The sequence below is a fragment of the Pithys albifrons genome, chromosome 4 (genome assembly GCF_047495875.1).
Source record: "Pithys albifrons albifrons isolate INPA30051 chromosome 4, PitAlb_v1, whole genome shotgun sequence".
NCBI lineage: Eukaryota > Metazoa > Chordata > Aves > Passeriformes > Thamnophilidae > Pithys > Pithys albifrons.
In genome coordinates this window covers 44,370,356-44,388,736 of record NC_092461.1, presented here as the reverse complement: position 1 = coordinate 44,388,736, position 18,381 = coordinate 44,370,356, and the positions used below count along the sequence as shown (strand labels likewise).

Sequence of the window (18,381 nt, the reverse complement as noted above, 5' to 3'; positions counted from 1 at the left end):
TTTTCCTCCTAATGAAAACTAATTTCCAGAAACTTAGTTTCTGCTTTTAACAGCATGCCGCAGTGAAGCACAATGATAAATAGGAAGAAATATTTGTAAGTTTGGAAATAAGTCCTTCAATACAGTTTGATCTTGTCTGCACTGGATCTGGACTCATTCAGCTTCTCAGAATAGTTATAAAACCAATCACTTATTGCTGTTTCTTAATGTGCACATATGGAAAGATATTACTTGCTCTTTTTCACTCTGCTATTTATGTAACTGAAAAAACTCCTGAAATAATAACCCTTGAATAGGCATATAAATAGGGGTTTATGAATAATTATTCATGATTACCATCTGTTTAAAGTAATTAAAGCAGATGATATTTGACCCACTAACTTCAAGATTTTATTTTTTTGGTTTTTTCTCCAGCAAAGGACAGTAGCAATTCCCTTGAAGCCAATTTCTTACACAACTGTAAAGACATGAAGACTTCAAAGTGCATTTCGAACTGCAATATATATACTGACTTTTTTTGGCAATATAGTGGTAAATTGCATACCAAAGTATCTGAGCTTTTGCTAACCCACAGATAATGAAGCTCTTTAACAGGAAAATTATGTTATTCTGTTTTTCTCCCCATCATTATTTTCAAGAATGCTGTTATTTGGTTTGGAACTATGCATATTGTATTACACTCGTATTTATAAATTTTGTATTCATACAAGAAACTAAGCTCATGAAAATTCTATACTGAGAATACTCCAAAATAGCAGTTAATGCAATTTTTGGCAACAGTAAGTCATAGGGATAACCAAGCCAAAAAGGTTCTCTGTGTTTCTGTAACATCAGAGAAATATACATATCCTCTATCTTCAAAATCGCAATAAAGTCAAACATTTGCACTGTAATAACAGTGTTTCCTTAGAATCAGATTTAAATGGTTTCTAAAAGGGCTATAAACAACCTCTTCTTCCATTCAATGCAGATGTATATCAACCCTGTGAATACCTAATTTTCACAAAACATTATGTAAAATGATCTTGGTATTGTGCTTTTTTAAACAGATTGGACTGAGCCGAGAGGTAGTTTAAGCAGACATGAGTGGGTATGATGTTTTCATCTTGAACTAAAATAATGCCAGACAATACCAGGAAGTCATAGAATTATTATGACCTTGCATAACCATGTTGTATTGCTCTCTGTAAAACACATAAAGTTTTCCCGTCAGCCTGCACAGTTTTTGCAAAATAAACGGTAGAACAATCATAAGCAAAAATGTCAACACTGCTGTTTTTCCCTCATGAAGAGCAAAAATCTTCTGGCTTGATGGAGGGTATTCTGTGGGAGGTAAATAAGATTGGAAGAAATAATACAGGAGAGAGTTTCTTCTAGTTTAACACAACTGTGTCAACAGGTTCAGAGAACATACGGACATATTGAATGTTAGAGCATCTTCTGAGGCAAGAGCTTTCTGTGGCATCTCTGTTTCCTATCTCTTTTATTTTGTTAAACATTGCTACTTACCATGGGGTAGAGAGTGAGCAGCAAACACTACTTTTGATGGAGTGACATGCTGCAGTTCTATAAATTATCTTTAAATTAGTCCAATAACTACAAGTGCCCATAAGCACAACAAGCATTTGTGATTAATACTGAATTTCTCCTGTCCTGTCCTGTCCTCTCCTCCCCTCTCCCTTTTCTTTCCACACTGAAACAAACAACTGAACTAATATGTACTTAGCAAAATATTTTACTCAACTACTTCTAAAATTACCCTTTTTCATCCATTTATTGCAAAACTTAGACTTGACTTCATGATTAGTCCAACTGACCTATTTCTTCCCTTTGATTTTTTTCATATCTGAGGAAGTTCAAAGCTTTGCACAGCTTTGCACTTTTCTATATTCTCCTGCGTACTACAGTTATGTGTATTTATCCTTCATATTGAATAAGAAATCTTTATTTAAATCTTCAATATCTTGTAACTTTTCCAAAACTTTCTACGTAGATTTCTCCAGGCTCATTCTTCATCTTGGAAGAAAACACTGTATTGCTTCCCTAAATTTTTTATATGAACTCTGAAATAAATTGCAGCAATCTTATAAAGGAGGTAGCTTCCTTCTGGCTTTGTACAGTACCAAGGAGCTCTTCTTATATGGCAAGTACCACCAATGCCACTGTGTAATTTATCACTGAGCACTGAGTAGTCAACACACCTTCTAAAACAGTCACTTTCCACTAGCATTTAGAAGCAGCTGCCTTTTAGGTTAAACAGATCTATTATTTAATAATTCTCAGAAATGTCCCTCAGAAGATTAGAAAAGGAAGTGTAGAAGGTTATTTAACACACTCTGCTTAGAGAATTTAGATAGCAGACTGTAATTATCCGAATTGGAATTCACCCAGAAGATGAAGGCTAATAACAATCTTCCGTGAAAAATACCATGCAATCTTTCCGAACCAGACATGCCAGAAACATTTCCTCTGATGCATGGCAACTGTAAGAGCTCAGTGTCTCTAACATTTTGCTTAGAATTGCAGTTTTGTTCAAATTATACAAAGTGCTTCCAAAGGAAACAGCACCATGTCTTGCAACTCCACAAATGTATTTTTTAAGTCAGCTGTTAATGTACTAAACAGTATCATCGTGCCTCAACAGCACTACGGAAACTGTTCTGGTTTAGAACATATTTATGATTCTTCTGCATAACAGAGAAGGCGACATAGAAGGACAGCACACTTCTCCAGTGGTTTTGGGTCTTTAGTTGAAGCTGTCATCCAGGAAAAGAGAATTCTGTGTACAGAATAATTAATAAGAAAAACTAATCTTTTAAAATTTAGTCACTATCAACATGGAAATATCTTTTGACAAGCCACCAAAGAGTATTAAAAATAATTTACCATAGGACAGATGGAAAGTTCCTTTTATGAACTTAAAGATGGTTAAAATATAAAACAGAGAATAGGGCATAATGATCACTTGCTTAGATGAGCTGGGTTGCCCTAGGATCCTCAACAGAGTAAGGAGGATGCAGTGAAATCTGCAAGACTGGAGAAATCGTTAAGATCCTTTGGGCAATCAAATGATACATCAATGTTGATGAACTGGAGAATGTCCCCACAAAATGAAAGGGTGTGGAAATGCATAAATAGACAAGTTTTAGAGATTAATATATATAGGAAAATATAAGTAAATTATATCTTCATGATGCTGAACTTGGAACTCAGAGTTTGGACCTCAAACACATCACTGAAATTTCTCTGAAATTATTGACTTCATGTTACACAGCACTTCCACAATCAGGAAGAGTAAGACAAACAGTAAGACAAAGTGAAACTTATCCCCTACAGAAAACAGTGCTGTAGCCATATCTTGAGCCCTACCTGAAGTTCTAATCTCCCTATGTCAAGAAAGGCAGACTGATTAGTTAAAGAAGATACAGAGATGGGCAAATAACTGATCTTGGAACTTGGAAATAAGCAAAAATTAAAATCCAGGTCTCTTTCTGGAGAAGGTGGCAGTTTGGCAAGAAGGCATCAGAGGACTGTATTTCTCATTTTCACTCAGGATATTTTCTTCAAGCTTTGTCAGTCCTTGCTGTGGGAACCCTCAAGAAATAGATTTCACTCTCGCAGAAAACCACAAAGGCAAAAAATGGTAGAGGATATTCTGTTTCCTTGAACTGCTACTTTCATGTGTTAAAGGTGTTCTACAGGCACAGCTGTGTGCTCTGGCTGGTTCCCAGAGATCTGTGTGGAGATGGAGTAAGGCTGGTATGTCTGAAACATCCATCCTAACCAATTCTGTGAAACAAATACTCTCTAGCTTTTCAGGTGGTTATAGTCTGGAAAAATTGGGGAAGATTTTCAGGAGGGGAATGAAAAAGACATTGACAAAAAGCTCTTGCAGAGAATCTTAAAGACTCTACAGTTGGCAGACAATGGAGTTCCTGCATTAAGGACCTTGTAAATTAGAGTACAGAGAATGACCTTTCTCTCCTTTTTCTTATTATTATTTCCCCTCATCTTCTGGAGAAGTTTTCTAAACATATCATCTTCTATTTCCTCCTCCCTTCAGTGCAGAAGATTGTAGCACTGCTGGACAGTATTAGGGCAGTGAAATGACAATTTCTGTATTTTTTATTGGTTCGGGGGTTTTTGCCATGTCAACTAATGACAAATTCCTCTATGAAAATGCCTCACTGCCATATTAAAAATGGTTGATTGTATCTGTTTAGTCATATTTCCCAAGAAAGGTGACTCAAAAACATTGAAAAATGGAGATGAAGTTAAGCTTATAAGCATCACTGGCTGTTTCTAGAATTCCACAAAGAATGCTACATCTTTTTCACATAATTTTTTTGTCACTGCTGCCTCCACAAGTGGATGTCTGGAAGAAAATATAGCACTGCTAGAGTTCAGCATTTCCAACACAGAGTTCCTTTTTTTCCCTTCTTTCAAGAATTTATATATTTAACTCCATTGTGAAAGATTAGACAGATAAAGAAGCTTTCAGCAGAATCACAATACAGGTAATTATGGGTCTGTCAGCATTTCCATTATGAACTCCATTTAGTATTAAGGGCTTAGCATTTTTCCATCATTTCAGAAAATGTCAAGCTGAAAGCTGGCATGCAGATTAGCAGCCTGGATGCAAATTTGTTTACACAAAATATTTAAATCTGCTCAGCTGTTTTTGATTTAGAGATCAGCCAGAAACTTTAAACTCTCAGGGTTTCTCATGTGTTTCTGCCAAATTTTAGACCAAATCACAGTTAGAAAAATGTGATTGGTAAATAACCTGTTGACTCATTTTGTTCTAAAATTTTGATATTATTTAATTTAAGCTTTAAAATGGATTTTAGATTTTTGGTTCATCTTGCAACTTTAGTCTTTCTCCTGTCATTTTATAAATGAATGATGAATTAGAATATGATTTGAAACTATAATAAAACATTATAGGAATTGTAAAGCCTGAAACACTGTTTCATTCATCTAACTACCCTCATAGGACAGTGAACAAAAATGGATCAAAGAGTGTAAGGTTTCTGAGGGTATCAGTAACTTAGCCACCTAGCTCTAGTACTATTTTAGGGTACTGGCAAAAAGAATCTGATAGAGTTCAACTGCTAAAGTTCTTCCATTTCATCAATTTAGTCCTATGAATGGTATAAACAGTTTTGTAGAGCTATCACATCCCAAATAAACTTCTCTGTATTGAAATGAATATTTTGGTTTTTTTTATCAATCTGCTCTCTTCTGCTAAAAGTCAATGACAAATCTTCTTTGCAGTTCAGTGGGGACAGGCTCTAAAATAATCTACTGGTAAATATTTCAATAACGCTATAATTGAATGGATGATTACTCTTATTCAAAAATACACTTAACACTTGAGAAGTAAGAAGCTTTGAATGGGAAGACTTAGAGCCACCAAACAGCATAAAATAGAAACACTTCTAGAAACATTATTTGGGCCATCAATAAAGAAATGAGATAGAAAAATAATATTTTCAGGTTGGGGGGAAAAAAAGGACACTGAGATTGTAAATAGGAAAAATAAATGCTACAACTTCTAAAAAAATGCACAATCACCCAAGTATTCCAGGCAAAGAATAGAAACCTTAGCCAAAGCAATCTGTGAACTAAAGCACAGAAAAAAGTATGGTACAAAAGAGATGGTACAAATAAACTTTGTGCACATGAAGCATGTAGGAAGCAGATGAAACAATTGATCAATTAAATATATCCAAATCAGTTTGGAGAGAGGATGCTTACCCTACACGACACTGTGTACTGGCTCAATAATGCAAAAAAATACAACTTCTAAGAATGAAGAAAACGTTCTTCAGAAAACACCTCAGCATTAAAGTGTAGATATACCTTTAGAAGTGATGATTCGATGCTCATTGTATTGATTTTAAAAACAAATTTTCCATTTTTCCTTAGAGTTACCTCAGATTTACCCTAAATTCTAGAAGGTAACTCATGTTTTCTTAATAATTACAGAAGTTTTCCTGAACAGATTCGCTCCTTAGCTGGTATCTGTGGCACACTCAGACTCAGATTAGACATTTGTGTTAACTCAGCTGTCAATGGATTTCAAAGAGAAGACGAGTACAGGAGGCCCCAAAGGGAGCAATTTGGAACAGTACCTTTCACAAGTCAGATACACAGCAAACTCTCCTGATATCACTGAAATGCTGAAAGTCAATTGGAACAAGTGAGGAATAGTATCCCTATAAATAAAGTCCTGTTTTACCATATGTAATTTTTCTTTCCTTTTTTTTCTTTTTTTTTTTTAATTAATCAACAATATTTTATGTAGAATCCAGAGTCCTGACTAGTCTGTTGTGGTCATCCCAGAATGATGATATTAGTAAAGGATACAGGAGTAATATTAGATCTGTAAAATTTCTCTTACCATGTCACATGGACGGTTTGACTGTATAAACTGGAGCTTGAAAAAAAAAAAAGATATATCTTGCATTTCCAAAATATACCAAATATCCGAGTTTTAACTATCTGATTCTATAGGGTGTATTTATACACATGTAAGGATATCACCTTTACATTGCTATTAGGTTTTTGAACTTTTTCAATCCTGTTTTGAAGTTTTCTTCTTTGGGGTGAGTGGGCATTATTTTGGTTACCAAAAAATAATCAGGTAGACAGACACAATATACTGAAGAATTAAAAGAAATACAACTGAAACACCACTCTTCCAATCTTGATTTGGTGCAGATGATACAAAATCTAAAGAACCTTCAGAAAAAGTAGAGTCTATTCTATGACTGTAAAGTTGGGAGGTTATTACATTTCCTAGTATATTACCCTCACATGGTTATTACTTTGGGCCAAAAAAACGACTTTACAAATGACATGGAAACTGAAGAGAACTTTCTATATTTTACTGCAGGCTTTATGTTTTTGGGACTTCTCCAGTGGTACTTGTGGAGTGGGAAGAGAATTTGGGAAGGGAGCCCAGAAGTGCAGAGGAGGCTGGATAAATTGGGAAAAATTACAGGAGCTAGATGATGAGCTAGAATTTGTGTGTAGTAAAAATATATAGATAGAGCTTAGGAGAATGGTGGCTTTTCATGGGTAGGTTAATTTAAAACTAGCTGAAAAAAGTATAGAAACTCATACAAATTTCAATGGCCTGCAATTGTAGTACTAGAGAGATTTAGGGATTTTGAAAGCATATCCCTAGGAAAATTATGGAGGTAGGCATGCAGGAGTCAGCAACATCACTCAACTTGTTTTATTTTAAACATTGGTTCTGTTGCTCATTGATGTTTCAGATAAATAGCTTGGAGAAGCATAAGTTTGTCAGGATGTTTTAAAAAATGACTGTGTCTTATATGGTTGATTGGTGCAACTTTCCACTGCTGACAATAAAAAAGCCAATAAAATATAGCCCAACTATTTGTTAGGGGAAAATTATTATCTCTGCATAAGAAGACATTGGAGGTTCTGTGCAAACTGTATCCTCTCTAAAACCCAAAGAAATGCTATGACTTGTCTAATATCTAGACTATTTTTCTTTCCATTGAAATGGGTTGAAAATTAAAGTTTCTCAAGAATGGTCAAGTACTTAGGGAGAAAACTGGGCCACTGAGGCAGTGGCCACATTCAGATTCTTAAAATATATTAATTGCTGTAAGGGGAATATGTTTGCATTTAGGATATATGAAATTTCATTAAACAAAATCTATGAAAACCTCTAAAGAAATATTGTCCCAAATGTCAGAGGCATTTTATTTTCCCAGGAATTCGTTGCCAAGATGGAAATAAAGGGTAAAGAGATCATATTACCAAAGTCTCTGAAGCTAATAACTATGACAATTGCATGAAGGAAATTTCAAAAGAGCTTGCAGAAATGAGCAGCTATTGAGAAGAATTATGAAATAAAGTGGTAGATACGCTGAACAGTAATGTGGAAAGAAATAGGTAATGATGTCCTCATTTGTTTTTAAGTTGAAGGTGACACCAAGAAACTGAGGACTGAATAGTCAGTTCTCCTACGTCTGCTGTAGGAGAACATTTTCCAAGACCTTCAAAAATAAAGAGTTAATTTTTTTTTTCTCAGTTCCAGGACTCTTTATTGAAGGGTACAATTGAAAAGGAACTTTTTTAGCAGTTTCATGTGAAAGGATTTAATAAATAATTTGAAAGCTCTAAAAGTTTTAGCCATTTTTGTAACAGTTTGAAGAGGGAAGAATTGTTGTCTAAGCATTGCTAAAACATTCACCTGAGAAGGTATCATGTTACTTCTCTACAACATACTGATAAAAATTCTCTAATCATGGAAGCGCTTTTTTGAGCACTGCATTGATGAAAATATTTTTGAGAAAGTATCTTTTTATCATGAGTGGCAAATTACACCCATTTCTTCTCTTGTGGTCATTAAAACTACCACGCCATGCCTGGCAGTCAACTCAACACTTGGCAGTGCTGAGTTAACTGTTGGACTTGCTGATCTTACAGGTCTTTTCCAACCTAACCAATTCTGTGGGTCTATGAAACAAGCATTGTTAAAGTCAGTAGAAGTCATACGATTGAAGGGTCAGTTACATCGATGGGACTCAAGGGAAATCACACAGGATGGGCATAGCCACGAATTAAACAGTTTCTTATTGATAGAGCACACAGTTACAGATTCCTGCTACCAGAAATGCGGGCATGTCTGTGTTCCTGCATGCATCCAGAGATGTAAGAAAAAAGCATCTAATACCACAAAGCTAACTGACTTATGTCACTATGAAAAGCCATATTCTTTTCTTCCCTCCACTTTTGTTTAACCAGGTAGGCTATCAGGATTTGGACCCTTGTTTTACTCTATTTTAGCTCCTGTGATTTTGACTCAGTATATTAGATGTGTTTAAACTAAGACAACAGTGGCAAAAACAAAGAATGGGTTAGAAAATAAATACAATAAAATTCATGTGGAAACTACCCTGGTTTTGTGTTTTGGTTTTTCCAGCTAATTCAGCATTTTCAAATGTAACTAATAGGGGAACATACGATAACCTAACACAAGTAAAACCAAATTGCATTAATAATTAAATTTGAAACATTCTAAACTGAAATCTCTTTTATCAGTTCCTCTTAGTTCTTCTGCAGCTATTAGCAGCCTTCTGCAAATTCCAGAATGTTTTATTGGAAAACAAAAAAATTAAGATGGAATTTTGAAAACAGTTTATAAAATTGCTGTAATTCAGCATATGTTCTGACAAAAGAATAAGTATTCTGTGGTTGTAAGAACTACAGCTGGCATTGTATTGGCATACTACCATTACACTGAATCCAGTGGACTGATACTCAGGAGTGTTGACATGACAACAAAATGTGGAGAGAGCATTTTCTGACTGTATCCAAACATAAAATTTATTTCCCTGAATTATAAACAATTTACTTTTGTAATCTTTAGGTTTACAATGCAATGAAAGTTTTCCAAATAGCACTTCTAAGGAAAATTCCTAATATACTGTGAAATATATGGCTTTTGTTACAATTAATAGTTGAGTCAAATGAAATATTTGTACGGAAAACTGTAATTCAAAACTCAATATGAAAAGAAACAGAAGAAATTGCTCTCACAGATCCTATTCTGGTCTCTCCTTTTGCTTTTCATGGGCTCAAACTACAGGCAGTTTAGAAGCTCTTTTTTATCCTGTTTTATAACTTCTATTCAACTTTGGAGCAAAGCTGATAAACACAAGCAAAAGTCCAACATTTAGTATACACCTTTGAAAGAATAGTTTTAATTAGATGGAGCTTCATACTCAAATTAAACTGCACAGCAATCAAGAAAGCTAACTATAGTGGACTGTGAAGTTTTTGTTCTGGGTCAGATTACACAGTGGAGGAAAAGTCTTGCAATTCAAGTACTTCCATCTCAGCATTACGTTAAAACAAGAACAATGTCTGTGCTTTGCATTTATGTGGCCCGTTTTTGCTAAGGACTCCAAACTACACTTGCAGGTATCTCCTCACTGGGTTTGATAACACTTTTACAAGAAGATAATAACTGCAGAGTGCTCATTTTAACTGCCACTGAAATACAACCACCTCTGAGATATCGTATGTCAGCTCTTTAAATGATAATATCAGTATTAAAATAAGCCTGAAAATAGCACCAAAATGTTCTTCTTTTTTTCTGTATTTGAAAGGTGTTCAGAGGTTTTCAATTTACTAAGAATGGTTTTATAGAAACTATATTTCGTAAAAAAATCCCTAAATCAGGGAATAAATATTTCAGTTAATTCTTAACGTGCTATGATCTGTTTTTAATTACAGATTTTAGTAACTCATGTTTTTTTCTTTTCATCCAACTTTCTTCCTTACATTTCCTCATAGTTACTCATATCATTCTTCTTTTCTCACTGAAATCAGCTATATATAATAGTAGAACTTCCTTCTGAGATTGGGAATACACAATATGGATAATTTAGGAAGCACGTAAGTTTCAAGTTGTTACCTGCACCTTCGTAAATTAACAATGCACTCTGTGAATTTCTTCATAACATAACCAAATAGATGGATATAATTTCTACATGTGCATGTTCTAGATACATGTGTACAAACATATATACACTTCCATGAGAATGAAACCAATTTACATGCATAAAGACATAAAGCTAATAAGATAAGTAAATATGGGGAACAGACAAAATGGAATTCAAAGTCAGAAATAGTAATTCAACATCTATATAAATCCAAGTAATCACTCAATCATTTCTGCCTGAAGCCTCCAGATTCCTTCAGTTCTATTGCAAAGATAATCTGTGTTACTTACAGGCCTCCGGAGGTGAGAATTCATCACCCCATGAATGCTTCTCTGGTTAAGTTGCTCACAGTTATTTTCCTTATTTCTATGATACAATACAAATATGATACATGACACTACGATGCATTTTGTGGAATCCAGGGAAAAATGGGCAGACAGCCTGTCTATGTCTGCGCTGGCTGCATTCCATCTTGTTGTTCTATGACACAGTTCCATGACAGGGCCAGCCCTGGTGGAATCCCTTGTATGCTATTTCCCAGTACCATGGAGCTCACTCTCTATGAGTAACACTGTTCCTAAATCTATAAACTTACCCAATTAAGATTTCAGATGGTGGGAAGGACATGATGTACTTCCACCATTTCCTTCTTTGACATTTACAACAGTACTCAGCATTTGTAATGCTGGAATTATGAAGCCATAGTAAATCTAACAGGATCTGTGAGAATAAAGCAGTGCAACTATGAATACAAATCTGCCCAAGAAAGGTAAACACTTAAATACAGACATGTGCAAATGTAAATGGTGCGTCTGTGTATGTACATGTTTATTTTACATAATATTCTTTAGAGTACAATATCCTTGTCTATTGCATTTCCCAGAAGAAATACTACTAGTTGTTGGGTTTTTTTCCTTTAAAAAGGCAAGTGAAAACCTGTGCATTATGTATGACACACCCTTCCACTTAGGTTCAAGAAAATTGCCAAATATTGTCCCTTGAATCTGAGAAAACAGCAAGATTTAATTGAGAAAGAAACATTCTTCTGTAAAGTTGTTTTAAAGGCACGCGTCTAAAGCTCGTAAGAGTTCTGGAGTTTTGCAATAAACCTTAGCACAGAAATTATATAAACAAAATAACAAGGTAAGGTTTATAGCCTTGTAGGAATTCCTCTTATCAGATGCTTCTCTGGTTTGTTACTTAAATATTGCTTCTGCAAATACCTCATGCTGTAAGTGCTGTCTTAAAATTATAGGAGTTTAAGGAAAAAAACAACAACTTAGACCAAGTTGTCTGTACTCTGACTGCTCTTTTCTGGGAAATTGCTTTGGAGTAACTAGTAAGCTAATTTCTCACAACCGCTTGGTTCTATCCTTTCAACCTTCATTATGTTTAGAAATACAAGCTGAATGGTACTCATCAGCAAGAAGCTGAACTTGACATGTCACAACCTCACTGAATTAGAATTGAAGTTTCCCGTCAGTGGAAAAGGAAAAACAACAAACAAACAAATCCTACAGCAGATCGTAAAGCCGTTCTTATTCCTACCATTCCAATTTATCAGATTCTGTAAATTAACATTTCATATACAATTTTGTTTTATAGGTGTTTTCCTTATACTGTCTATATCTGTCTCAGCACCATAATGATGAAATCATTTGGCCTTGCTTCAAGGGTGCTAACTTGTTACTGGAGCCAGCTGAAGTTGTAAATGTTCAATACCTCTGAAAATCAGTATCCAACACACTGGTTTTTAAAAAAGGAGGGATACAAGGCTATGCTAATTCTTCATAACATCTTCTCTGAAAAGATGTTACAATCATGCAAATTGAGCCATCCCCACAGCATATTTCAAAACCTTTTCAAATTTCTCTGAACAAGTATGTGTTTTTCTTTCTTGTTACTAGATACATGTGCATTCAGTGGTTTCAAATCTCAATTTTTTGGGATTGACCTTCTCAGCACAACAGTGGATATAATAAAACCAATTTTATTGCAAGTGTTCACATTACTCAGCCCTTTCAGCCAGATGCAGAGTGTAAAGAATGGAGGATACATAAGAATGCAAGGGGAGAGGAAGGGAAGGCAGGGCAGGGCAGGGCAGGGCAGCAGAATGAGAGAGAACAGACAAGTGAGTGGAGCACGGGCCAGTCCATGCCTCTTAAAATGTGGTATTTCAAAAACAGCCTCTAGCTTGGGAGAGACCCAAAGCTGGCGGCTGCTGAGATCCAGGATGTGCTAGTCACTCTACTTGCTGTATTTCTCATATCTTTCACTAGACTGCTGCTGCTAGTTATGACTTGAGATAAAGGGGGCACTAAGTCAGATGGACAATTGATCCTGCTTGGCTTGTTGCTCAAAAACAGCCACCCCCTACATACAAACAAGCAAAAAAACCCCACATGTAGACTGCAAGTTCCTACTGGTTTTTGCACAGGAGTCTTGGAAAGGAAGGGATTTGAAAGCACATCCACGGAATGCTTTAGGTCTCCTGAGCTGGTGCTTGCTAATGTAGATGTTGATAAAAGAGTTGAAGCTACAACCTGTCCTCTTCAGCCTGTGTGACTGCCTGGAGCCCCCACCCGCTCGTCGACGAGCGGGCTGGCTGTGCTCAGAGAGTGAGGGCCTATTTCTGTGTGTCAGCCAACCAAACTAACCGATCAACCACCCTAATGCTGCCTCAAACTTGCCAACAGGAGTCACCGAGATAAAGAAACCAAAGCCAAAAGACGGAAGACTATATTGAGGGCTCTCTGGATGTGCGGCCGCACCAGGCGGCTGCGGAGCCCGGTGCCAGTGCCGGGCGCGGGTGGAGGCTCCCGGCGGGCGGCCGCCGCTCCGTGCCGGCTCCGCCTTGCGACTACTGCCTCTCGCAGTGAAAATGCGGCGACAGAAGGTGAGATTCCCCTGTGCCCTTTGCGCGTCCCTAATGGCACTGGGCAGGGGAGGGAGAAGACGTCCCTGCTGATGCTGCTGAGAGGGGTAGTGTGCTTCTTCACTGCTGCCCTGCATTAGGGGAGGAGAAGCAGCCGAGCGCTAAGCGGGGGCACAGCGGAGCCTTGTTTTAGCTGTGACAAAGGCGGGGGTGAGAGAGGTAACTTTGCCTGCAACCCTGAAGAATCGCGTCGCTTGAAAAACGGTGAGTTGCTGTGCGCAGCCCCCTGTGTCATCTGCGGGGGCTTATGGCAAAGAGACACTGTGGAGGAGGTGAGCGTGTGTGGAGGAGTTGGAAAGCAAGGACGACGTCGTCCCTTCTCCAGTCAGTGTGTCCCTGCCCCCTGCACGCGTACAAACACACAGACAGACAAAACACACACGCACACAAAGATGCAGCAGCGCCATCGACCATCTGAAAATGAGGAAACCTGGACCTGCTGTTCCTCTCCCGACCGTTCCCACTTCGGGGACAGACCCAGCACCTCGCTCCTGCGTGCCCCACTGAGGAAAGCCATCCGCCAGTTAGCGCATACCCATCACCAGTAACACAAGTCAAGTGACTGGGAAGGAAGCGATGGGGAGGGGCCGGCGGAGAATGAAGAGAGCAGCATTGAGGTGGAAATGGGGGAGAAGGGAGAGGAGACTGCAGAGGTGGCTGTAAGAAGCAGGAGACGCTTTGTCCCTGCTAAATATTCCCACATGCCAGGTACCCATCACTGGAAATGTAAATACTTTCCTTTTTCTCATCACTTCTTCTGTCAATGAGCCGTTTAAAACCTCAGTGCTTCGTGTCCCTTTCATTTTGGAAGCTGCTCTTGTTCTGCCTGTCACACTGCAAGAGGGGAACAGAGGAACAACAGCAGCGGCAAAGCTTCATTTTAGCCAGGCAGACAAAAGAGTCGACCTTGGTGCTCTGTCTTGGAGCCACAGATAAACAGAGGAGATGGGAGAGTCTTGCAGTCATTTTGCGTAATTTCTTCTGTGATTTGCTTCCACTAACAGATTGCAAACATTTTTTTTCGGTAGAGGGAGGTGCCAAACCAAAAGGGTGCAAGTATCAGTGATTTCTAAATCCCAGAAGGCAAAGCTCACTGATGCTGCTTAATTTTTTCCCCCTCTTTTATGCCCTCTCCTCCTCTTTCAGTAAGGGAGGTGACAGTGGAGGTTTCCAACGCCTACTCCTCCAAACTTGGTTTGTATCTCCTGTGCCTCAATGGTGCTTCTCATTTCTCCCATGGTGGGGGCTGAGGGAGAAGGGAACCTTCTTGGGTGTCTCACACATCTAATCAGAAGAGCACAGGATTCATCACCCCTCTAGCTTGCCAGGAATCACTCTGCTTGGCCTTTTTTAAGGGCTGGGTTGTGGATTTGTTTAATACCTTCTGTGCCTTCTCTCAATTTTCAATGGTGACATTTCTTTGCTTTTTTTATTCTGTGTCTGTCCAAGGAAGATTCTGTTGGAGATTATTCCATGGCATAATGGAATATTGTGTAAGCAAGGTTTTCACTGAAGAAGGTACAATTCCTCTCAATTTTAGCTCTTCATATCACCCCTTTCTCAGAGATTCTGATAATTTCCTTTCCTCCATCCTCTCCTGCTTTCTTCTCCCTTTTCTAAACCCCTTCCAAGTAGTGTTGCAAGGTTCCAAAAAGGCACAAATTTATAGATAAATGTGAACAATTCTTTGTTCATTTGTTTCTATTAATATATCCAAGGAGTGTTTAATTAATCAAATATGGGCATGATTCTTTAAGCATCCTGGGATAGTTTGACACCTATAACAGCAGGAGAGCTGTGGATCAAGACTGGAAGTGGTCTGGATGACAGGAATGTCAGTAACATTTTGGGTGTTATGATGTGGTGCTGGACTACTTAGTATTAGTGTTTAAGCAAGGAAGGGTAGAGCTAGAGCTTGTGGAGGTGGGGTGTACTAAAAAGGCCTTACCAGGCAATGGTAGAGCAGATGTAGGGAGTCATGTTGCTCCCAACATCAGGAATGTTTTAAATGGGAAGGTATACTCATTGTATACCTCTGCTTTCTGGGGACATAAGTGTATCCTGACACAAAGGGAATGTAAATCAAAGTAAAATGCTTTCATTCATGGGAGTGGGGAGAGAACTAAATATCAATGCCCAGAATAGATGCAGAGTGCTGCAGTGAGTCTAAGCCAGCTCTGTGGAGCTTGGCTGCCTGAAGCAACCTTCATCCTGGATGTAAAATCTGACCTACTGGGTCTGCAGGTTCAGGGAGAACCGCCCCTGTCCGAAGGAAGTCTATGGAAACTGCCCTGGTCAGCACTGGGAAGCTTAGGCCTTGACAATGGAGAGGAAGAGCCAGTTCTGCAAAGCCCAGCTCTTTTTCTTGGACTGCTTCTTGTGCTTCCTCCCAGCTTTTGCACTCAAGTGTCCAGCGTTTTTTTCCTTCCCCCACCCGCAAGGGCAAAGCGAGGCGGCTCTCAACAGGTGCTGGGAACGCCGCTCCGCTCCCGCGGCCGCTGCAGCCCGTCCCTCGGTCGGATGCTGCCGCCCCGCGACTCGCGCTCACAAAGCAGCCGCCTCGGAGCGCCGCCGGAGCCCCCGCTCGCCCCCGCACCGCGCCCGCGGGGCGCCGCGTAGCGCACGGCGAGCCGGGCCGGTGGCCAGCCCGAGGTTGGCGAACCCTGGCACCCGGCACCGAAAACGCGCTAATGGCAGGGGGCTGAACCAGGGAAAAGAAATGCCACCAAAGCCGCGGGTCTGTGCTCATGTCAAAGCATCCCCAGACCGGGGAAGAGCGCCGGGAGCGGCACCCTTCGATAGATGCAAACAGAGAGAATATGCCTGTAATTAAAATGTGCATAAACGTCGCCAGTAAGCCCCCTTCACCTTGGATACCTCGCGTCAGGATAACGTGGGATGAGGTAAAAGCCCTCGGTACCCCCCCTCGCCCCGTGAAACGCGAACTGTCTTTTCCACGCAGTGCAAATAGAGGGACAAGCAGCTGCAAAGCTCTACAATAAACTGTTTCATCCAAGCCAGAGTCAGTTCGGGAAGGCACGCCTTTGAATGCCACCCCCTCAAAACATCTCCTTCCCACCCGTGCAGGCAACCTCTGTAGGCGATAACCAAGTCTAAAAACTCGGAGAGGATCGATAACGTCTACTAAATATTCCGGGAGTGTATGAGTGTGGAGGGGAGGAGGGATGAGGATGAGGGGGATAAAAGGGTGATTAATCGGATATTAATCACTGGCTACAAACAAGGGGAGATTATTTCGGGTAGGCAGACGACTATGGGGAGTTGCAGAATAGATCCTTTACTGAAGGCACGCGTGGTGGGATCGGCACTCCACTGTTTAACGATGCCTGTGTAATTCTGCAGGTGCACATCATTCAAGCCACATATTTCTTTTTTCTCTCTGTGCAGCATTTCCCTTAACTGTCTGCAAGCACAGACTTAGTGAAGATATTTATGCCGATAACTAGACATTTGCTTTTGCTCTCCTTTCATGAACACAGAAGGAAGAAGAAAGCAAGATAGCTCCTGCTCCGGAAAAAAAAAAAAAGAGAGAAAAAAACCCCAACAATCCAGAACATCTCACATACATCAGGGGAAAAGGGACCGAAGGAGGGGAGAGAAAAGGTGTCGATCTTTGCACTCAGCGACAGACCATGCCTTCAAGGCTGAATTGCCAACGCACCTTTCCGACAGCCTGGGAGCCCTGCATGCGTACAGACAGCCGAGCGTGAAGCGCATTTCGGGCTGCGAGACAGCTATGCGTACGCTGGGCTCCTCTGTAACTTTCCCCACGCAACGGGTTAAACTAATAAGAGCATCGATACAGGCATTCCCGCAAAGAGCCCGCTGCTCCACCGAAAACCAGAATTGTAGGTAATCCCCCCTCCACCCCTCACTAGCATCATAGTCACCTTAAAAAAAAGTCATCCGGTGGGATTTGTTTGAATATACACTAGTTAGAAGCTATATGAACCAACTCACGTCTCCGTTTGAGCATACTGCAAGAATATTTATTGAGCCCCAGCTCAGTCACTGCATTGAATGCCAGCCCTGGCAAGCAAATACATTTCCTATCTCCGAAGAGAGCTCTGAATCAACTCCTTCTTTCGTCCCCGCTTTAGCGATGGTTTATATATTTCTATTGCAAACTACCCAGGGCAAAAATATAAAACAAGAAATAAAGATATTTTGAAATACACCTTGGTATAAGGCATGAGCTTGCAACGCCCTGACCGAAAATGAACCCCTAAATATATACCCCTCAAATACTACCCTACCTTTCACACACGAAACCATCAATAAAAAGACGAGGTTCCAAAATGTAAATCCACTTTTAATCTCCATTTTCTTCACCAGGATGAAGTCCAGCCGGCCACATTTAGTACATCCCCTTTCCCAAAAGTCTCCTAATTTCGATTCCTTTGCACGGATTTCCCCTCTGCAGATCCCTTTCATATTATTCTTGAGAGCTCCTAATTCCTATTCCTCGGCCAGGCGCAGCGGAGTTGTTGCTGTTGATGGTGCGCGGTCACAGCTCGGAGTGAATGGTGTTTCTGGGATACCACAGCAACCTTGACGAGGACTCAACCATCTCTCCAACGGGGGCACAAAGTCTCAGCTACTCTCGATCGTGTCTTTTCCTTCCTCCCACCCCCCCCCCCCACTACCCCAACTCCCTGCACAGCTGAAACCCACCACAATCCTGGCTCCTCACAGCATCCACCGGGAGCCACGGGAGAGCACCTCAACGCTCAGACGCCCTCTCCAATAAACTCCAAACAGTATTCGTAATTGAGACTCTCCCCCCACCCCCTCATTCCCTCAAAAGGATCAGTTCTGCCTGGGAGAGCGGCTCGGGAGATAACGGAGTGGCGGGTCCCCCCTATCCCGCCTCCCGGAGGAGGCTGGGGCGGCCGGGCTCGCCCACCCCGATTGACGCCTCGTTATTAACCA

The 18,381-nt window shown here is 39.9% G+C and overlaps 1 protein-coding gene across 1 annotated transcript in view; it reads right to left on the bottom strand.

The window, feature by feature from the left end:
- The window catches only part of CSMD3 (CUB and Sushi multiple domains 3), a 602,810-nt gene extending 584,875 nt beyond the window's left edge, over positions 1 to 17,935 (bottom strand). Inside the window, exon 1 of the mRNA XM_071553967.1 lies at positions 17,706 to 17,935. Coding sequence (XP_071410068.1) covers positions 17,706 to 17,883 — 178 coding nt within the window. The 5' untranslated portion in view covers positions 17,884 to 17,935. The remainder of the gene's footprint in view (positions 1 to 17,705) is intronic.
- Between the last annotated feature and the right edge of the window lie 446 nt (positions 17,936 to 18,381).